Source organism: Papio anubis, chromosome 17 (assembly GCF_008728515.1).
Source record: "Papio anubis isolate 15944 chromosome 17, Panubis1.0, whole genome shotgun sequence".
Taxonomy (NCBI): Eukaryota; Metazoa; Chordata; class Mammalia; order Primates; family Cercopithecidae; genus Papio; species Papio anubis.
Window position 1 is genome coordinate 25,022,592 of NC_044992.1, and position 22,611 is coordinate 25,045,202.

A 22,611-nucleotide genomic window follows, 5' to 3' on the forward strand; every position below is an offset into this window, starting at 1 on the left:
CTGGGCATGGTCACTTAGCTCTGGGTGTAGGAAGGGCAAGATTTAGGCTTTGGGGACCAGGACCCCGCAATCTGACTTCTCCCATTTCTGGGCCTCTCGAGACCTCCCAGAATCTGAGACCGCAGTGAATAGGACGTAAGGATAATGGGGCGGGGGAGAAGGGATCCCGTCCTTACAACATCGCGCCCCCAATTCACTCCTAGTTAACCCTGACGTCGCCAACAGAGTGTCTCCATCACATATCTGCCACCTCCAAGTGATGGTTAAGCCGATGGAAGAGCCAAGCCCAGGCCCGGAGTGCAGGCCGGTGGTGACGGGGCCGGGGACGGCGCAGTCCCCATCCCCGCCCCGGGAAGCGCAGCCACTTTCTCGCCAGCCCCGCCGCAGCCCTCCCCCTCCCGGGCCGCGCCGCTCTGACCGACTGGGCCCGGGTGGCGGCGCCCGGGGTGGGGTGCGGGGCGGGGGCCGGCGTTCCCCGCGAGCAGCCCCGCCCCCGCCCGCGCACCGCCCCCGAGGACTCCGCGGGGAGGAGGAGACTCGGGCGCAGAGCGGGGGCCGCGAGAAGCGGGAAGGGAGCGCGGGGAGCGGCGGGGCCGGGGCCGGCCCAAGGGCGCCCTCGCCTCTGAGCCGGGCGCGGGGGCCGGGGCGGAGGCGGAGGCCAGCGGGGCAGCGAGCGCAGAGAAGTTTGGCGGCGGAGGGGCCGGGCGTCCCGGGGTCGCGAGGAGGCGGTGGCGGCGCGGGGACCGGGGCCATGGGGGCGGGCGCGGGCTGCGGGGCGGGCGCGGAGGCGGCGCGGTGCGCACTGAGCCCCCGGAGCGGCGCGGCCGCCGCGGCGCAAAGTTAGCCCGGCGCCCCGGGACGAGCCCCGCAGCCGCCGCCGCCCCCGGACTCCGTCTCGGCCATGGGCGAGCACCCCAGTCCGGGCCCCGCGGTGGCCGCCTGCGCCGAGGCGGAGCGCATCGAGGAGCTGGAACCCGAGGCCGAGGAGCAGCTGCCCGCGGCGCCGGAGGACGTGAGTGCCCCCTCCCCGCCCGGCAAACTTTCTGGGGGCGCCTGGGGGAAAAGCCGCCCCTGTCTCGCCCCACGCCGGGCAACTTGGAGGTTTCAAGGTGACGCGGGAGCGCCCCGGATTGGCCGGGTCCCCGCGGGCAGGAGGGGGCGGAGGGACCGGTTTCCCCGAAACGCGCGCGCACCGCTTCCCTCGCTCTGGTTCCCGCGGCTTCCCTGCGGGACACAGCCCCGCAGCTGCGCCGCGGACCTGTCGCCGCCGGAGCCCCCTCCCCGCCGCTGGTGCAGTGCCGGGGACACGGCGTTTTCCCGCAGAGGCGGCCGCGTCACGGCAGTGACTCCCCCTCCCCTCACGCCCGCGACCTGCGGGCTCCCGGAGCTGAGGAAGGAACCGACGCCGCAGAGTCCCGGTCCCTGGCCGTGCAGGCGGGTCTGGCGACCCCTTCCTCCGCTCCCGGATTAGCTCCCCCCCCGCCCCCGGCACCCGCCTTGTCGCGACTCTGATTGAAATTCAAGTCGGCCCCCTCCTCTGACCCCGGCCGGAGCAGGGAGGGAAAGTGCTGGGAGCGGCTTTGCTCCTAGAAGGAGGCCCGTGAGTCCAAGACCGTGGCTGTGCCAGGGGACGGTCCCCTGGGCGAGAAGAGGGAGGGGCTGCCCCAGGGCTTCCCCGCCCTCTCCTGCTCTGGTCTCCATCCCTCCGGTCCTGCGGGCCGGCCTTGGGAAGCCCTGGGAACTGGAGTTTATTGGGTTAACCTCCCGGGGCTAACCTACAAATAGGGGTGAAAAACCGGGCAGACACCCTGCCCTGCCCACCCCCCTCCTCAGGGTGGGGAGATGAAAGTGAAACCAGGCTCCCAACCTACACAACCAAAGCGGGAAAGTCTGAATGGGGTTGGGGGATAATTTACCATCTTCTGTCTTTGGCGTCTGCAGTTAAATCTATCACTTCCTTCTGGCCCTAAATCCCTGGCAGAATCTGATGTAGTCACCTCTTAGACTCAGCCTTGGAAGAGAATGGGTGGGCTTCACCGCATTCAGCATTCACCCCCCACCCGCCCGCCCCCCCCCCCAATAAAAACAAAAAACAAAACAAAAAAAACTGCAGGCAAAATGTTAGTGTTTATGCAGAGGTGAGTTCTTCTGTGGGGCGAGGGTCTCTAGCCCCCAGCAGGTGAGACCCATTGCGGCAGGGTCTGATGGAATTGCACCTGGCCATGCTCTCCCAGGCCTGGAGTAGCTGTGGACATAAGCTTTAGGCAGCAGAAATTATTAGAGGCTCTTGGACATAGTTGGACGCCTTTATTTAGTAATTGTTGAGAATCACTTGTTCTGCCAGTTCCAGAACCAGCAACACCCACCTTGCCGCCCCCGCCCCCACCCCATCCCTTACTGTGAGCTTCCTCCCTCTGCTCAGTGTGGACTCATTGGGGAGCTCCTCCCAGACTTCCCCTGCTCTCCTGTGGCCAGTCCCTGAGCCTGGTCATGACTCTTGGGCAGCCGCTGGGAGGCTATGTCAGAAACATCCGAGGACTACAGAGACCTTGGTGATAAGTGTGTCTTTCTTTCTCTCCTATTCCTTCTCTCCTGCATGGCCTCCCTCTCTGCCAGCACTGGAAAGTCCTGTTTGATCAGGTATGTGAGCAGTTAACCCCCCACTTCCTTCCAGCCCTCCCTGAAATCGGTCTCAGTCTCCCTGCTTGCGTGGGCTTCCCTAGCTCCGCGCTCCTGAGATGGTGACGTGGGGTGGGGGTGTGGCTTCGTGCATCTCTGGGACTGAACGACGCTGCTCTCCAGGTATCAGGAGGAAGAGATGGACTCCCCTGAGAGGATCTCCCTCCCGCCTCCTCCCTACTCTGCTGCACCAGAGCCGGGTTTACACCATATATAAATTGGACGTTATATATTGAATGCCTGGGAAATCCTCCGTATGCCAGGGGATTGCAGTAGGGGGCTGGAGAGGTGGGGGAAGGGCTCGGACTGACAATCCCTCTCCCTTTCTACCTCCACTATGGAGGGTCCATGGCCACCACTGAGGTCAAATCTCTGCCATCCTTGGGGGGCTGACTTACAGTACGGACTCTTTTGAAGGCTGATTCAGTGATTTTAATTCTGTCTTAGGGATGAGGGAGTGCTGGGAGGTTACAGAGGGGAAATTGTATGTGATTCTTTGTGCAATGCCTGGAGTCTAGGTGTAGGGAGTGGGGTTGGGGGTGCCAAGTATTGGCTTTTGAACCTGGAGGTGGACATTTAACCTTCAGCAAGGAAATGGTTCTCCTCTTTGCTTAGCATTCGTGGTGGGTGCTGTTATGTGCTTCCTTCTCCCTCTTTGCCCCATGTTGGAGGATAGTTGAGTGCTGTGGTCCTGGGGTGAGAATGATTGTGCCATGAAGTTTGTGCAACTTTAAGAAATTGGTGTGAGTGGGCCAGAGGGAATGTGTTGGTTGGAGAAGAAGATAAAGCTGAAAAATTAGCTTGAACCAGGACTTAGTCGTAGGCAGGGGAAGCCTTAGAAAGTTTTTTTAGCAGGGTTGTTACGTGATCCAAGCCAGGCTTGGGAAAGCTCCAGTGTCTTAGGGGACAAAGGGTGAATGGCCTGCAGGGACCAGGGAAGCTAGGCAGTAGCTGCAGCACTGAATGGAGGCAAGAAGGTGACAATGAGGATGGACAGGAAGAGGGACATGGAGATGGAAGAATTGGAAGATCTTAGTAGACCATAGATGAGGGGAACCACATATCTAACTTTGAGATTCTGAACCTAGGAGGGAAAGAAAAAGTTGGAGTGGGGCGGGGTGTGGTGCCTCACACCTGTAATCCCAACACTTTGAGAGGCTAATGCAGGAGGATCACTTGAATCCAGTAGTTCAAGACCAGCCTGGCCAACAAAGTAAGACGTCATCTCTACAAAAAATTAAAAAATTAGCCAGGCATGGTAGCACACTCCTGTGGGTCCAGCTACATGGGAGACTGAGGCAGGGGGATTGCTTGAGCCCAGGAAGTTGAGGCTGCAGTGGGCCACGATCTTGCTACTGCACTCCAGCCTGAGTGACAGAGTAGGACCTGTCTCAAAACAAAAACAAAAAACAAGTTGGAGTGCGGAGAGACGTTGGCAAAAATGACAACTTTGGTTTGAGACAAGTTCAGTTAGAGGAGCCAGCTGGTTGCAGATGCTGGAGTGGGCGTGATGACACTGAATTGCAGTGTGAAAGGCCTGGGGTGAGGATTTGGGGTTATCATCCACATTAACCACGAGGCCTGGCTGTGGTTTGAAGTTCAGAGCATGCACTGGCTCCTGTCCTGACGGGTAGAGCATCTCTCCCTCTGGCTCCTAAGAGTACAGCAGCTGCTGGCCTGATGCCCCAAGGCAGGAGGGAGCCCGCTGCGCCACTGCCACCACTACCACCAAGCTGCCAGCCCTTCACACCTCCTGCCAGATTTAGAATCAGAACCTAGAACAAAGTGTATCGTTCTTTTTTTTCTCTGTCTGTGTCTGTCTTTCTCATTTGATTTATTTCCTTTGCCAGTCCTTGTGTGTATGTGTACATTTTAAAACAAACCATTTGGGTGAAAGGAAGAGAGCTTTTAGTAGGAAGAATTTGGAACTCAAGGGAATGTGTAGCACCTGATAGTAGCTAGTGGTCTATGAAATCCAATTTTTTCCAACTGAAGGTAGGTCCTGGGTGTCACAAAGAGCATACCCCTGCTTCTGGGAGGCCTGCCCAGAATTAATTCTAGGAAAGAAATTAGGCCAGGCACAGCGGCTAATGCCGGTAATCCTGGTATTTTGGGAGGCTGAGACAGGAGGATGGCCTCCCAAAAAGTGAGACCCTTTCTCAAAAAAAAAAAAAAAAAAAAAAAGAAGCAAGCAACCCTGATAGGTCAAACTGCAGTCAAGGATGGGACATGATGCCCATCAGAGTCCCTGTAAGCACAAGTGGCTCTGGAGTTCACCTTCCAGAGATCAGTGGCATGGGAGGCTAGAACCAGTCAAGCATCTCCTCCCTCCCTTCTTGGGTCAAGCAGACACCAGTGGTCACCCAGTTTAAAACTGGGATCTGTTAGGATCTGTGTTCCAGGTGTTAGGGATGGATTAAACCAGTCCCTCTGTACTGTCTGGTTCTTCAGCATGTGGAGTAGCCTTGATCTAGCATGACACCAACTGGACCCCAAGGGCTAGAAGCCATGGCGTTGGTCTTGTTGGTCCTATATGGTCACCCTTAAACTAAATGGCCAGGATACCTGTTGTGGGAATTGGAGGTGATGAAAGCAGGTGACCCCTCCCTGGCATTCTGGCATTTGGCCCACTCAAGCAGGAGTATAGCAGAGTCAATCCATGCCATGCACCCCCACTCCGCCGTTTCTTCCCCATGGGTCCCAGAAGTTAACAGCAGGCGGGAGACCTGAAGGTCATCAGTTCAACTCGGTATGTTCCATGTGTTCATGTCCTGTTCAAACTTCTTCTTGAGGGAGTCGTCTTTTCATATTTTGGAGATCTTGATGGTTTTCCTAAATATTTAAGTAGGTTTAAAATTTACCATAAATATTAGTCTGTTGTTACAGTATAATATCATAGTAAACATGTTTTATTTTTCTGACTGGGTGCTCACACCTGTAATCCCAACACTTTGGGAAGCCAAGGTGGGCAGATTGCTTGAGCCCAGGAGTTAAAGACCAGCCTGGGCAACAGAGCGAGACCCCATCCCTGTTTTTTAAAAGTTAAAAAAAAAAATTGTGTGAAAGAAAAAAGTCTTATTTTCTGTGGAATCTGTTGAGCTTTTCCTTCATGATTCCTTCTGTTGCTTCAGACCTGAGATAGTTTTCATCCCTCCTCAGATCTCATAAATATGCCCTTCTATTTCCTACTGCTTTTTCTGTGATTTAAAACATCATATAACCCTGTACTCCACCTGCATCTGACTCCTATCCAGCTATGCTAGCATCACTTATTAAGTAAGCCTTCTTTATTATATTGTTTGAGAAATGTTATTTGGTAAATTTTTGTGTGTGGTTGGGTTTATTTTTTATTTCTGATTTATGCCACTGGTATTTATAATTTTGCACAGGTAATGTCCCCTTTAGTTATCGCTTTATATCTGTTCCATATGTTTCTGAAAAGCTTCCCTTTTTCGGGTTATGCTTTGATAGTCTTATTCTCAGTCCCTTCCTGAATCCCAGGGAGCTTTGATCCGAGGTCAAATATTTAGTCAAAGGCCAAATAGCGAGGCAGTGACAGATATGGGACTGGAGCCCAGTTAACCCACAAAGGGCTTCTTGGGTTGGAAAAGTCATTTCCAGGTTTACCCGTAAAAATGCCTCCAAGATCTCTGAATGTTTAATGAACAAAAGGGTTTGGAGCAGAGTTCTGTTAAGTCAACAAAGCACAATTGCTTTCAAGCTCCAAAGAACAAAAGGGAAAAGGCAAAATTGAAAGTAACTTGACTGTCTTCCTTTTTTCCTTCTCACCGGGAGCCTGTATTTCCTAGACCCCCAAAAGAGACCCCAATTTTGCTAATCTCCCAGAAGGAAAGCAGACAAGTACTCTCTCACCAAAATTATAAACATAAACATGTGCTACGATGAACAGAAGGCCTGGGGCCACCGCTTCGGTGGGTTGCTGGAGGCAGAAACTTGGATTTGGACTCAGATAGACCTGGGTTCAAGTCTTACTCACTTTGTGATTGGAGGTAATTACATTAGCTCTCTGAGCCTCAGTTTCCTCCTCTGTAAAATGGGGACAGTAATGTTTAACTCCCGGGTGACTATGAGAATCAAATGGAAGTGGAAATTCCCTTTGCAATATCTGATTCACAGTGGACATTCAACAAATGTATCTTCATTGAGAATCAGAATTAGATTGGAGAAGCACAAGGACCAGACTTTCTGAGATCCGGGCCCCTGTGGGGAAGGCAGCTCCTCAACAGACACTTCTGAGCCCAGAGGATTTTTCTGCTTTCTGTCTTCCAGTGTCTCCCCTTCCCAGCCCCCTGCTCCTCCAGTTCCTGTTGGGCTATTTGCCTTGAGACCTAACTTCACTCTTGTAGTCCCATGCTTCAGAGCTGGCTTACAGCGATGTCGGTTTACTGCATAAGACCCCTGAAGGGATTAGCAAGGAGCTACAGAGAAAACGCCTGCCCCAGAGACAGGGTGTTGGCCACCCCCAGAACTCACAATTAGCCAACACAGCAGGGTTCCCAGAGAGGAACAAAGGCACAGGCTAAACTGGAGCCCTTGGGCTCTGCACCCCCAACTCCTTATCAGGTGGCCTCTCGACCCTTGAGGCTGTGGACTCCTCTCCACCACAGAGCCTGCTTCTCTACCTTGCTCCTGCCCCAGTGACCCCATCAGCTATACTGACATTAACCCTTTTATTCCTGCCCACTCACAGAAATGCATTTGATTGCTTTGGGCAACAGGGCCGAGGGATCCGAGATTGAACGTGGCCTGGCTGCCTTCCTGACACATAATAGATACACACGTGGCCGGGCGCGGTGGCTCACGCACTGTAATCCCAGCACTTTGAGGAGGCCGAGGCGGGTGGATCACAAGGTCAGGAGATCGAGACCATAGGTGAAGACCCCGTCTCTACTAAAAATAGAAAAAATGTAGCACGGGCGCAGTGGCAGGTGCACCTCGTCAGTCTCCAGTTTTCTACATCCGTGGAGTGCTGAGACAGGAGAATGGCGTGAACCCGGGAGGCGGATGCTTGCAGTGAAGCCGAGGATTGCTGCCACTGCACTCCAGCCTGGGCGACAGTATGCAGAGAGCTCCGTCATCAAATACTATTGGGTGTTACATTTAAAGAAATTTTTAAAAGACATATAATAGAGTAGGTTTTTTTGTTTTTGTTTGTTTGTTTGTTTTGTTTTTTTTGAGGCAGCGTCTCACTCTGTTGTCCAGGCTGGAGTGCAGCAGTGCCATCTTGGCTCACTGCAACCTCTGTCTCCCGGGTTCGAGTCACTCTCCTGCCTCAGTCTCCCAAGTAGCTGGGATTACAGGCATGTGCAATCACGTCTGGCTAATTTTTGTATTTTTAATAGAGACGGGGTTTCACCATGTTGGCCAACCTGGTCTTGAACTCCCGACCTCAAGCGATCTGCCTGCCTCAGCCTCCCAAAGTGCTGGGATTACAGGCGTGAGCCACCGCGCCCGGCCAGACCTCGGTCTTGAATCGGAGTGTTCAGAGCCCCAGTTGGGGTTCCTTCCACCATATCAGGCTGCCTGCTTTAGGGAAGAAGCTGAAAAATCACATTCCCCTGAACTTTCCAGAGAGAAAGGAGAGAAGATTTTGGACAAAAGCTGCCTGGGGAGTGTTGTGCATGGCAGAGGGTGAAGGGTGAGATGAGGCGTCTGGCCACCAGGGAGACAGGGCTGGCACTCCTCTGTCTGGTGTTCTGATCTGGCAGTTCCTGCTGGAGCTTTACTTAGTGGGCTGTCATGACATTGGGGCCATTGTCTTGTGCTAAAGAAACGAGTCCATGTGTGTCTTAAGCTGTGAACAACTAGAGGTAGCCCCCATCACCATTCCCCAGGCTTTTGTGAAGCAAGGTACAGGTTGAAATCAGTATATTTGAGTCAGTAAATATTCTTTGAGGGAGCAAACATTGGATGTCTAACTGCGTGCATATAAATTTGTTGTCTCATTTTGATCTCTCAGCAGCCCTGTGAGGTGTGTGGTGCTGCACCTCAAAAGAGGAAACTGGCTTGGTGCAGTAGCTCACACCTGTAATTCCACCACTTTGGGAGGTTGAGATGGGAGGAGTTCAAGACCAGCCTGGTCAACATAACAAAACCCGTTCTCTATTTAAAATAAAAAAGAGGAAAGTGAGGTTTGAGGGGGTGGAGTTTGCCCAAAGACAGCAGTGTGGACCTTCTTCTGCAGTCGCATATGTGTGTAAGCGTGCGCGTGTGTTCGTGTGTGTTTGCGCGTGTGTGTCCCCACAAGGCTTCTGGGTGGCTCCTGAAACGGGCCAGGAGATACAGGAACAGCTGAGCACCCTTTATCCTTCCAGCCCTTTATCCTGCCTGCCATGCACCCCCTCTGCATCTTGCTCCACTCTCTCCCTGGATCTGTCAGCTCTCTCTCCTCTGGGGGACCAGCGGGACCCTTTGGTGGCTGCCAGGGGAAGCAGCAGCAGCCAGAGGTTTAGGCTGAAGGGGAGGGATGGAGTGATGTCAGACCTCTCCCTGCTGACATTCACTCTCCACTCCCTGCCTGCAGCTCCCTTGAGACTCCTGGGCTTCATGGCCATGACTCGGCTTCAGTCCCCAGGCGGCACGTCAGGCTGGGCCGGATGAGTCAGCGTGGATGTTACATCTGCTCCTCCCGGGTACCCAAGGGCCTCTGAGTCACAGCCCCCAGCAGCCCCCTCAGTGGCCTGGCAAAGGCAGGGGCCGATCTGGAATGGGGAGGGAGCTGTCTGTGTGCCTGAGAGTCCTTGTGAGGAGGTCAGAAGGAAAAGGAGCCTGCAGGAGTCCCCCAGGGGCGGGACGGAATAGGCCCAGTGGAGGAGGCAGGCCCCCACCCCATGCTGCCCCCTCCCCATCCCCGGCTGCATGCCTTCCAGGGAAGGTGTGTGGTCATTTCTTGCCCTCACTGCCCAGGTGTTGGGAGAGCTGGGTGGTTTTCCGGAAGCATGCCGATTGTCAAGGGCTCAGCCTGAGTTCAGGCCAGGATCCCTGCCTCTCCCTAGTCAGCCTGCCTACCCCCATCCTAGGGTTCAGCTGTTTGACTTAGGGCAAGGGGGATGCTCAGGGGGCCGCTTGGGGCTTTTGGGAGAAGCCCCATTAGAGGGCTGCGCTGCCTCCCCCACCCCTCTATGGTGGCAGCTGAGGGAGCAGAAATAATACGACTGGGAATCCTGGAGGCTTCTCCAGCCGTCAGGAGCCTGGCCTGGCCAGATCCCAGGGGAGTAGGGGTCACAAGGGCCCCTCATGCCTCCATCTGGGGAGGCTGGAGGACAAGAGGTATCAGAACCTGGTTTTAAGAGCTGGTCTCTCTCCTTCCCACAGAGGCTTGAGGTCTCTGAAAACCCACTCCCAGCCCCAGCTTGAAGCAGGCCGAACTGCCTGGGTCCACCCCTTCCAGACTGCCTCAGGCAGTGGGCATGTCTCTGAGTACCTCAGTTTCTGTATCTGTTAAATGGGACGAACCAGACTTACTCTAGGGTTGGCATGAGAACGAAAACAAAAACAAATTGTGAAAGTCAGTATTTTAAAGAGTCAGGGGAAAAGGTCAGGGGAAAGTGTGAGGTGGTTTTCTCTATGGGCAAATTAGCATCCTCATTTGCAAGGAAGCAGAACTGGAAGAGAAAGCTCCTACTCCCCTAACCTCCCTGCTGACCTCGGCAGCTGCAGCCTGGACCTAATTTATGGGGCTGTAAATATCCATGAATGGGCCAGAGTTCCCTGGTGGGCTGTGGCCGTTGGGTGGGGAGAGCTCTACTGAACCATAAACCCCTGGGCAGCCTCGTTAATTCTGCTCTGCTCAGAAGCCGGGTAATGAGGCAGGGGGCCAGCAGATGAGCCATGGTAACCTTCATCACCACCCACCAGAGGGGAGAGACAGCTGCCTGCACCGTACTCCAGCCCTAGCACCGGACTCCAGCCCTAGCACACGTGCCTGTGCTCATTTCCCAGGGCTCATTCTGCCTTGGTATGTGTGCACGGGAGAAGACAATGGGGATCCGGGTGGGAACCCGCTCTAGATCCCAGGTCTCTACCTTCCTGGCCCAAGAGGTCTTTACCCCAGTGGCAGCTGGTTCCTTGGCCCCGGGTACTGCCTTTGAGGTCCTTGAGAGTACTCACATCCCTCCCTGAGGTCCAGGGCCTGTCTAGATCATGGACAGGGAGAGGGTCCTCCTGGGAGAGAGAATTCAAGCTTGGAGGCTAGAGTACGGTGCTAGGGCTGGAGGAGACTTGTATTTGTCCTGGAAATGCAGCTGATGGAAATCACACATACATCATAGACACAAGAAGATAGAGGTATGCCCTTCTTTCTCTCGTGCTTTCCTGCTGCTGGGCAGATTCTGAAGCCTTGGCCTGTCTCATGGGCCGGCCCCTGGGAGGGGAGAAGCAGTGCTGCTGTCCTGGGTGCTGAGCAGGCAAATCCCAGCTCCAGCAGGGTTTGCTCCCTGAGAGCTCAGCTCAGCAGCCCCATTAGGCCAGTCACAGACTCCTCAGCCTCTCCCGGGGCCTGGTGTCCCCAGTCAACCCTCAGGCTGGGCCTGGAGCCCACAGACTTCTAGCATTGCTGGAAGACTCCAGCAAAGCGTCAGCTGCCCGGAGAGCCTGTGCTACTCATGGGGCGGAAGTGAAAGGCTCTGGTTCTGAACCAGCGGCAAAGGGGCTGGGTTCACCAAAGGGAAACATGACTGCTGTGGACTCATGCCTTGTTCCCAAAGAGTGTTCCATCGAGTGTTACTGTGAAAAAATACTACGATCAAAGGTCAAATAAGTTTGAAGAATGCTGGGCTGAACAAAATCAGACAGGTTTCTCCAGCCTAAGACCTTGCAGAGTCCGCGATATGGTGCATTATGACCCTCCAAGAGGGTTTTCTTTTTTTTTTTTTTTTTTTTTTTTTTTTTTTTGAGACGGAGTCTCGCTCTGTCGCCCAGGCTGGAGTGCAGTGGCCGGATCTCAGCTCACTGCAAGCTCCGCCTCCCGGGTTCCCGCCATTCTCCTGCCTCAGCCTCCCGAGTAGCTGGGACTACAGGCGCCCACAACCGCGCCCGGCTAATTTTTTTTTTGTATTTTTAGTAGAGACGAGGTTTCACCGTGGTCTCGATCTCCTGACCTTGTGATCCGCCCGCCTCGGCCTCCCAAAGTGCTGGGATTACAGGCGTGAGCCACCGCGCCCGGCCAAGGGTTTTCTACTTGTAGGAGCACAGAACCCTTATTTCAGGTACCATCAGGTACCTGGTATTCCACAGGACACACATGGGGAAACGCTTAAACATCAGCCGGGCGCGGTGGCTCACCCCTGTAATCCCAGCACTTCGGGAGGCTGAGGCAGGCAGGTCACGAGGTCAGGAGCTGGAGACCAGCCTGGCCAACATGGTGAAACCCCTTCTCTACTAAAAATACCAAAAATTAGCCAGGTGTGGTGGTGGGTGGTGTAGTCCCAGCTACTCAGGAGGCTGAGGCAGGAAGATTGCTTGAACCTGGGAGATGGAGATGGCAGTGAGCCAAGATCTTGGTGATCATACCACTGCACTTCAGCCTGGTGACAGAGTGAGACTCCATCTCAAAAAAAATAAAAATAAAAATAAACTCGGGCTATGTTTCCTTCAACTGAACAAGACAGAGAAAAACAAGGGAGGGCAAGATGGGACCAACCAGCACAGTGGAGGAATCCTGAACTCTTTCTCTCTTCACCGCGAACTCACTCTCTGACCTGGACTAGTTTATTTTGTTCCTTTTGCCCTCTGCACCCGTTTCCCCATAAAACGAGTGTGATGCCTGGGCCACAGTTGATCCTTAGTGAATATGTGTTAGGTGGACACGTAAGAGGATCGGATGAGGGTCTCTCAAACTCTCTTTAGCCACAGCACTCTAGTGATGGGGGAGAGTGCAGGCTCTCACCCCTCTGCCTGGATATGAATCCGTCTGCACCGATGACCAGCCATTCACACTTGGGCACCCCAGCTCTTGGTGCCTTGGTTTCCTCTCCTGTAAAATGGAGCTCACAGTAGTATCTACCTCTTAGGGTTGCTGTGAGGTTTATATAGGGGACCACTCTCAAAGTGACCAAGTTAGGACTTTTTTTTTTTTTTAGAGAGACGGAGTTTCATTTGTCACTCAGGGCTGGAGTGCAGTGGCTGGGATCTCAGCTCACTGTAAAGTCCGCCTCCCGGTTCACGCCATTCTCCCTGCTCAGCCTCCTGAGAAGTGGGACTACAGGCTTCAGCTTTCTACTCCTGCTCAAGTTTTTAGAGTTTTTAGTAGAGACGGGGTTTCACCGGGTTCGCCAGGATGGTCTCAATCTCCTGACCTTGTGATCCGCCCGTCTCGGCCTCCCAAAGTGCTGGGATTACAGGCTTGAGCCACCGCGCCCAGCCAAGTTAGGACATTTGAGAGTGAAGGAGCCATTGTAAATCACACTCAAGGCCGGCATGGTGGCTCATGCCGATAATCCCAGCACTTTAGGAGGCCAAAGTGGGAGAATTGCTTGAGGCCAGGAGTTCAAGACCAGCTTGGGCAACATAGCAAGACCCTGTCTCTACAAAAAGTAAAACAAAAAATTAGAAATTAGCCAGGTATGATAGCACATACCTGTGGTCCCAGCTACTCAGGAAGCCAATGCAGGAAGATTGCTTGAGCCCAAGAATTCAAGGTTGCGGTGAGCTACAGTCACACCACTGCACCCCAGCCTGGGCAACAGAGCAAGATCCTGTTGTTTCTTAAACAAGAACAATAATTATTATTATGCTTGGACAACAGGTATATGCCAGGACTGTCACAGAAAAACCAGGATGTGTGGTGGCCTGAGGTTTCAGTCAAGAGGTGCCTGATACACAGCAAACTTTCCACATATATCAGCCCTTATCGTGTTGCTGTTCACCGGGATAGTATGCAGAAGGTCAGCACATAAACTAGCTCCGAATGGAGCTGCCCTGCCTGAGGAGAGCTGGGGGCTGCTCCTCAGTCCCCTCCCCAGCACCTCTGGGCTTTGGAGGCCCCATAGCCCCTAGAACTCTGCAGCGCAGTTTGAAAACCACTGAGTTTCCCTCCTGCTTTCCTGTACCGTGATTTCTGATTCCCTGACCTGCTGTCCCTCTCCCCAGTGTTGCCAGGCCCTTCCAACAGCACAGACCCAAATGACCCCAGCCCTTCCTCACTCCCGTGTGGAATTGCCTGCTCCGATCCCGAATGTCCCGTAGCCCCTTGACTGTGCAAAGACTCCGAATAGAAGATTGGCTGCCCTCGTGGGCTGCATGGGTTGTGGATTTCTCCTTTTCTGCCCCCCATTTTCATATGGCACGCTTCTGTGCATGGGGTGACTGGCCCTTACATCTCCCTGAGAAGAGTTTCTGCTTGATTGATGGAGAAACTGAGGCAGGGTGGTTGAATGAACTACCCAAGGTGGCACAACAGCTGCGAGTGGAGCCTTCTGGAACTCTCTTCCTCCCCTTGCCCCAGAGTAGGGAAGGAGCCCCAGAAGAACAATACAAAGAGAGAATCTGGTGGGTCAGCTCCCCCACCTAGGTGGACTGAGCGCCCCAGGAAGGAGTCCAGCATCGAGGATAGGGGATGGCAGACCGTGTGGGAGGCCTCAGGCTGGGGCGAGCTGTGACCTGGAGGATTAGGGTCGGACGCTGGGTGCTGGTGTGATTAAAGGCTGAGGCAGGTGGGCGGGCCAGCTCCTCAGTGCGTCTGTATCCTCCGCTCAGGCTGAATGTGGACTTGGCTGCCCCTCCCTCCACGGCGCTGACCCCTATTCAGGAGGCAGCTGGAAGGACGCTCCCAGGCTCCCGGCTCTCTGCTGGGCCCCTGTGGCCCATTCGCAGCCCACATTCTAATGACTGCCCCGACAAGCCCCAGAGCAGCCCTGGTCAGGCCGCCTCAATCCCACCCAGCCCAGACCCCATCAGAAGCACCTCACTACCAAAGTGGGTGAAGCCGGGGCACAGCGCCTGGGGGAGGGGAGCTTCAGGACCAGCACCACGGTATTAACAAGGAAACTGCATTAAAAGGGCTTGTTTTCCCGAAAGCTCCAAACCACAGTTTGGATCTGCCTAATGATCCCATCCCCCTTAAGCAGGCTGTGAAGGAGGCGAAGGGTAGGATATGTGCCCAGAGAGGGCTGGCCACACCTCCATCACAGCAGGATGCTCCCAGCTTTGCGGCAAGGGAAGCTGGTCTGGCCTTCAAGCCCAGGTCCTGTTGAGCTGCTGCCCTGTGAGAGGAAGGTAGCCCACTTTGTAGATAAGGTAGTTGTGGCTCGGGAGTTTACGGTAAATTACACAAACCCGGGTTAGTGGCAGACACAAGCATGAGGTTTGCCTTGTTCCTTGCTACCCCTGAGTGAGGGGTGCAGCCTCTGTTAGAAGCTCCCAGCTTCCTTCTGGGGCAATGGAATGCACCTCTCTCCTGCTTTCTGGGCACTCATGCTCTCCCTGGCTCTCTCTCTCTGTCTCTTTGTCCCTTTGCCTCCCTGTCTGTCTCCCCCACGCCCCACACGCATTGTCAGCACCTGCCCTTGCTCTCATCTTCCTGGGGCTGGGGGTGGGGGTCGAAAGGTGTCCTGTGCATTCACAGAGCCCAGGCAGCCGGCCCCATTGCTGCCTCTCCCTCCCCCTCCCCCAGCTGTCTTCTGGGCATCCCCAAGGCCTCATTATTAGGGTAGCGGTGACCCCCCCATTGTCTGGCCTGTCTGGCCCTGCCATGAAAGGTAGAGTTTTGGCAGAGAACCGAGGCTCGGCCTGATTCCAGCTTGTTCTCTGCTGTCTGGAGCCTGTTACTATGCTCGGGGCAGGGCAGGCAGGCCCTGGTTGGCGGTGGGGGCTTGAGGAGCCACAGGGGCCATGTCACTAGGACAACAGCAGGGAGCCCTGGAGGGGGAGGTTGAGGGAGAGAGCAGGTGGTTCTTTGTCTGGAGCCTGATCCCAGCACCCCCACCACACCCCCACCCCACGGCCCTCCCCAGCCTGGGAGGCAGCCCCTAGAAGGGGATTGGTGCCTGCTCCCAGGGCACGCAAAGCCGCTGGGCTCCCTCCCCCAGGCCGAGGCAGGAGAGACTGCACAAGCTGTGCTGAAGACCAGTGGCCCCCTTGCACCCCCCACTGGGGGGCTTCCCAGGACTCCACCTGCTCCTTCTCAGCCCGCAACCCCCCCATCTGCCCACCCAGCACAGGAGGGCCAGGCTAGTGAAACCCTGTGATGGAGCAGGGATTGGCACAGGTGGCTTGTAGAGATGGGAGGGGTCCCAGGCACCAAGGAAACAGACCCTCCCTGGCTGCGGTTGCCACATTCCCTCTCCAGGCTCCATTTTCTTAGCTGAGCAACGAAGGAGGTTGGAGCTGTTGCTGTCTGGGGCTGTTTCCTGATTTAAAAATCTCTGTCTATGGGGCCGGGCGCGGTGGCTCAAGCCTGTAATCCCAGCACTTTGGGAGGCCGAGACGGGCGGATCACAAGGTCAGGAGATCGAGACCACCCTGGCTAACATGGTGAAACCCCGTCTCTACTAAAAAATACAAAAAACTAGCTGGGCGAGGTGGCGGGCGCCTGTAGTCCCAGCTACTCGGGAGGCTGAGGCAGGAGAATGGCGTAAACCCGGGAGGCGGAGCTTGCAGTGAGCTGAGTTCCGGCCACTGCACTCCAGCCTGGGGGACAAAGCAAGACTCCATCTCAAAAAAAAAAAAAAAAAGAATATCTCTGCCTGCTGTAGGGCTGTGAGCCTCCTGGAGCCCCTTCCTCTCCTGGGCCCCGCACTCACCTCTTTGGTACTTAAATTTTGTTCCTGGGCATCAGAGCAGTCTCTGGAGCTGGAGGTCAGAGGCACCTGGCCATGGCTTAGAGGAATCATGCTTGGCTGGCTGGAGGTGGAATCCAGGCTCTGCCGCTTGCTGGGCAAATCACTTCATGTCTCCGTGATAACTTTTCTGTGCCTCTATTTCCTCATCTGTAATACGGGGACATGGATAGGATCTGCTACATAAGGTTGTGTAGGGGTCAAAGACATTGTATGCATAAGGTGCTTAGAACAGTACTTGGCTCCATGAAAAGTCAGCAAATATTAGATGTTTTTATTCTTCAAGATCTTTACTAAGCAACGAGTAGGTGAGTTTCCTGAAATACTTGATGTTGTGAACCAAACAGATGTCATTCGTGAAACCTGGCATTTTGGCTTGAAGGTGGGAGATACAGATTTTAAAATATGCCTCAGGACCAGGCGTGGTAGCTCATGCCTGTAATCCCAGTACTTTGGGAGGCTGAGGCAGGAGAATCGCTTAAGCCCAGGAGTTCGAGACCAGCCTGAGCAACATAGTAAGAGCCCATCACTACAAAAAATTTAAATATTAGCTGGTTGTGGTGGCACACAACTGTGGTCCCAGCTACTTGAGAGGCTGAGGTGGGAGGATTGCTTGAGCCCAGGAGGTTGAGGCTTCGGTGAGCTAGGATGGCACCACTTCACCCCAGCCTGGGTGACAAAGCGAGATCCTGTCTGAAACAAAACAAAAAACAGTAGACCTCATTGGAGATGTCCTTTCTTGTTGAATTTGGTGGAGAATTGAAATAGCCCATGACTGGGATTCCAGATCCAGACTGTTGCTCTTTGATCGTCTCAGAAGTGCTACACGCGGAATCCACTTTCCTGAAATAGCCTTCATTGACCATCTAGAAAACGCGAAAACGTGGGTTTGGTATTCCGGACTCCCTCGTCATGCACACACATACACCCTCAATGTCTGTTTGCCTTTTAAGCAACTCACAGCTGCATCTCCAGGATGCACCTTGTGAACAGGAAAACTGGCACCCAGGAGATGCTTGGTGTCAAAAGTGTTGCCATGGGCATTGGGTGGGTTCTGTGAGGGAAGGGACAGAAATGATAAGGTCTTCTCTGGGAGAGGTGACTAAGATCCTGTCTTTTCTTCTTCTTCTTCTTCTTTTTTTTTTTTTTTTTGAGATGGAGTCTTGCTCTGTCGCCCAGGCTGGAGTGCAGTGGCCGGATCTCAGCTCACTACAAGCTCCGCCTCCCGGGTTCATGCCATTCTCCTGCCTCAGCCTCCCAAGTAGCTGGGGCTACAGGCACCTGCCACCACGCCCAGCTAATTTTTTGTATTTTTAGTAGAGATGGGATTTCACCGTGTTAGCCAGGATGGTCTCAATCTCCTGACCTCGTGATCCGCCCGCCTCGGCCTCCCGAGGTGCTGGGATTACAGGTGTGAACCACTGTGCCCGGCCTGATCCTGCCTTTTCTAACTGAACCGATGAGGCTTTTCATGGAAAATCAGTGCCTGTCTGGTCATCTGAACACCCACTATTTATTCATCCAACAAATCTTGATTGAGTGCTGATAATGCCAGGCTCTGTGCTAAGCCTCGGGGATAAGTTGTGATACTCATCTGCGAGGTGCACAGTCCAAGGAGGAGGCAAAAGCAGACAGACACTAGTGTGGGCTGGAGGCCCAGAGGTCTGGACAGAGCGGAGGGCGCAGTAAGAAGAGGCCATGCCTGAGGGGAGCCTTCCAAGAGAAGGGCACATCTGAGTAGTCAGGAAGGGTGAGTCGGAGTCTTCCAGGGAGACGAAGGAAGAAAGGGAATCCCAGGCAGATTCATGTGCAAAGCTGCAAACGATGAAAGAGCATGGTGTAAAACACACAGATGCACACTCATGTGCGCGCACAAACACCCCCCAAAACAAAAACCACAGAGCAGAGTGTCTCTGGGGAGCCCCGCCAATCCTCCCTGCCTGGGTGTGTGGGAGGGGCTGTGGGAGGGTGGCCAGGGGCGGAAGGACTTGCAAGGCGGTGCTTCTTGCTCCCCAGGGCCCTCTGGCATCCCCCCTGGAGTCCCTCTGGCCCAGTCCCCTTTCCCTTTGCCAGTCACAGCTGAAACGTCCTTCTCCTGCTGTCCTCTCCCCTGTTCCAGGCCCCAGAAGTTTCTCATCTTCCTCCACCCATTGCCTTTTCATTTGTGCTTCCCTCTCCATGGTGAGAGGAGGCGGTTTAACCTCTTTGAGCCTCAGTTTCCTTATCCACATGAGATGGCTGGATTGGGTGATCCTGAAGGTCTGCAGGTCCTCTAGGACTTCAAGTGATTGTCATTCCTATTTAGATGTTTCCCAGGGAGGTCCTTGGAAACCTCCCAGACACTGACTGAGACTCTTTGCCAGGGGCTGGGGACTAAAGCCAGTGAATAGCAGTGGAGATCGGGGCACCCACATCAGTGTGAAGAGGAGGTGGTGCCCTGCTGACCCCGCTGCTGTCTGCTTTTCCCTCAGTTTGACCCTGGGAACACAGGCTATATCAGCACAGGCAAGTTCCGGAGTCTTCTGGAGAGCCACAGCTCCAAGCTGGACCCTCACAAAAGGGAGGTACTCCTGGCCCTTGCCGACAGCCACGCGGATGGGCAGATCTGCTACCATGATTTTATCAGCCTAGTGAGTGCTTTGGGGCCCTGGGTGCTGGGAGGGACCTGTTTGAAGGTTGTGGCTTCCACACATTTAAAGGATTTAGGCAATTCAAAGGATCTGCTGGTCTGCAGCATTGAAAAAGTCCAGGCTTCTGCAGGTGAAAGTGTGCCACCAAGGACTCATCTTCTCTCTGTCTCTAGGCTCTGCCCTCTGCCTTGTCAGCCCATCCTCAAGGCAATTTCAGACCCTCCCATTGTGGCAGCAGCTGTTCCAGCCCTCCTACCCTCAGGCTGCACCTTGCAGAAGAAGGGAGGGAGGGAGGGAGAAAAGGAGGGAGGGAGGGAGCGGAGGAGAGAGAGAGAGACAGAGAAAGAGAGAAGAGGAGGGGAGGGGAGAGAGAGGAGAGAGAGAGAGGAGAGAGAGAGAGAGATCCTTCTTGGGGTAGCTCTTGCACAAGGCCTGGTATATTCTCCCTCTCATTGGCCTAGATTGGGTCAGTAGGATGGGTAGATTGAGTTAAACCAATCATAGCCCCACCCCTGGAGCTGCGAGTGGGGTCAGTTCCACCAAAATGAAGGACTGGGAGTAGGTAGGGTATTAGTGGCAGGAGAAGGGGCTGGGGAGTGGGGGCCAGGAGCGTCAGTGCAGCACGTGGTGGAGCCAGAGCTCAGCAGATCTGCTCAGCAGATGCCCTGGGCTGCCAAAGAGGCTGGAGAAGAGAGGCCCATGAATCCTGCCCAGCGGCCCGTATCTCAGAGCAGAGACTTCCCCTCACTGAGGGTTAATGCTGTGCTGTTTCAGGAGCTGCTGTGGACTGGAGTTCAGTGGGGTTAAGCAGGCAGTATTTTACCCACCATGGGATGCAGGTGACATCAGTAAAAAAGTGGCATGAACAAGCAGGTTGAAAATAAGACCCACAGTTTTTGCTGGGTTTCCCTACTGGTGAGATGGAGCTGGTCACCTCTCTTCGTGTCACCCATGGAGGGAGTGAGAGTGAAATAACTTGTGTGAAGCGCCCCAGGCTCCTAGAATTCAAGGGCACCAGTGATGGGGGAGCTGCCACCACTGGAGCCTGTCGTTGTGCCACATGAGTGCTCTGATGTGGATGCCCAGGAAGAGGAGATGTTTCAACAACCTCTTGGCTGAGGGCCAGCCTTGGTCCAAGGGTTGGCGTGATTGCAGGGAGCTGCTGTGGGGCATTTAGGAGTGGAGGAATCGACTGCTGTTCAGAGTGGACCCAGATAGCAGACCTTGTGGAGGGCAAGGGACAGAGCTGAGCTGAGCAGGGGAGGGGGCAGTCAGGATTCACAGGATAGGCAGTGGGGGTGAGTCCTGTGACTTGGAACCCGGCAGTGCAGCCAAAGACCAGGCCAAAAGTTTGAGCCTGCCCAGGCTCATCCACAGCCCCAGCCCTAGCACCTGTGTGTTTGTTGCAAGGTACCCTGCTTGGTCATAGGGCAGAGTCGGGCACGCGGGGCCAGGAGTGGCTTCTCTCCAGCCAGGGGTCAATGGAGCCTCTGTGTCAGCTCAGGACAGCCAGTTACTTGTTACTGCTGGGATTTCTGGGATTTCTCTGTTCAAATTCTGCACTGGATCCGTATGAGCAGGGCTGCCCTGGAGAGCAGACAAAGAAGGGACTCACCAGAGGGGAAGCTCTGAGTAGAGCAGAGAGCTGAGGACCTGGAGTCTGGCAAACCCAGGTCCTGGTCTAGCTCTGCCTTTGCCACTCACTGGGAAAGAGCCTCTGAGCCTGGCTTTTCCCATTTGTAAAATGAAGCCAAAGGATCCCCTCTTTAGGGTTGCTGCAAGGATCAAATAAAAGTATTTGAATGTTTTTGATGTCTCTTAATGTTCTTCCACCGGGTAAACTCCTCTGCATCCTTTGTGAGCCTTTACCTGCCCAATCCAGGCAGAGTGAGTCAACCTTTTTCAGAGCCCCCACAGTGCCTTGCCCAGGCCTCTCTCATAGTACAGACCGCCACACTGCATTACAGCCGAGCAGCCTGGGTAGTCATGTGTGAGTGTGCAGGTTGTATACTGTACAAGGGTGCCTAGCTGAGAGATGATGGAGACTGAAATCCGGCCTGGACTTTGCTCCCCAAGGCTTGGCATGGGTGCACCCATCCAGAAGAAGAGGCTGCTTTATCTAATTGGCACAACAGGTCCGTATGGGCTAGCGTGGACTGTGGAGTCAGGCAGATCTGGATTTGAGTCCTGACTCTGTGGTTTATTAAGTATGAGTACCTGGGGAAACTACTCACCCTCTCCAGTGAGTAGTTTCAGTACCCGTATTTGTAATGTCAAAATAATACGGGGCGCCAAATAACTACGATGGCACCCTCTTTTGCTGTTTTTACACTTCTGTCTCCCCTTGTAAGCTCCATGAGGCCTGAGCCCATGGTCACAACTGTGCCCAGCACAGCACTGGGCACGTGAGGGACACAGGTGGACGGTGAGTGTGTAATCCTGCTAAGCCAGCTCTCACCATGGGTCTTCAGGGCCCCTGGGCCGTGTGTGTGAGAGAGAGTGTGTGTGTGTGTCAGTGTGTGTGTGTGAGAGTGTGTGTGAGTGTGTGTGTGTGTGAGAGAGAGAGTGTGTGTGTGTGTGTGCGCGCGCTGTGCATATGCCCCTGTGCAGGTGCATCCTCAGGGACTGGGAGAGAGACAGGTAAGAGTGGCCACAAAATAATCTGACAACATGATCCTGTCTTGGACTCACAGTGTGCACGAGGACCCTAACCCTGGCCTACATTTACAGAGCTTCTGGGCCATTGAGAAGAACTAGATCTAAGCTTTGTATGCGTGGAGAGGATGGGGACAGAGAATGGTTAGAAAAGGTTCATCTGGGACAACCTGCTGGAGGGGGCAAACTTTAAGCTAGATTTTAACTGTGAGACACAGCAGAGCTCAGGAATGTGAGGTAGGGGGACCCTACAGATGGAAGTCCACACCGCCTGGCGTGGTCTGAACCTAGATCCTCCCCAGCCACCTGCCCTCTGACAAGGCCTACAACCCCTGTGCTATGGCACCAGCCCACTGGGCTCCTGCCTTCGGGTTTAGCCTGATGTCTACTGCTGGGCCCAGAGTCCCAGGAATACATTGATAATCCCCACACCAGTAAACATGGGGACAGCTGAGGTGTGGGGTTGGGAGAGCCATACCTCTAGGATTTCTCCCCATGAGAAGGGTCTAGAGTTGGCCATGGAAGGCAGGTGGGAGGTAATGGAGGCCTCGGGAGGCCAGGAGTCAGCAAGGCCACCTCTGGTCTCGGAGTCAGGCTGACCACTGGGTGAGGCTGCCAGAGCTCTACCCAGTATGTGTCAGGGAAGCTTCAGGCCGCTGAGGATAGAGCGGGTCTCCAGGTGGAGCTCTGCAGCCAGTCCTTGGGCTTGCTAGGCATTGCAGGTCTTGTGAAGGCCCTCAGGAGTGGTGACCTTCCCCAGGCACAGCTTGGGTTTTGGCTCTGGGAGCCTCTCTGCAAACCAAGGGCTGCCTGCCTCTTCCCAAGCTAGTGTGTCTGAGGGTGCTACCTCC

At 54.5% G+C, this 22,611-nt stretch overlaps 1 protein-coding gene across 3 annotated transcripts in view; it reads left to right on the plus strand.

Annotated features, from left to right (window-relative positions):
• The first annotated feature begins 757 nt into the window (after positions 1–757).
• RHBDL3 (rhomboid like 3) overlaps positions 758–22,611 on the plus strand; it is a 55,397-nt gene continuing 33,543 nt past the window's right edge. Inside the window, exons 1-3 of one of the 3 annotated variants that reach the window (XM_003912581.5) lie at positions 758–1,012; positions 2,617–2,640; positions 18,947–19,105. In XM_003912581.5, the coding sequence (XP_003912630.1) occupies positions 902–1,012; positions 2,617–2,640; positions 18,947–19,105 (294 nt within the window). In that variant the 5' untranslated portion in view covers positions 758–901. The remainder of the gene's footprint in view (positions 1,013–2,616; positions 2,641–18,946; positions 19,106–22,611) is intronic. The other 2 variants (XM_003912582.5, XM_009190084.4) reach the window with 2 other exon arrangements.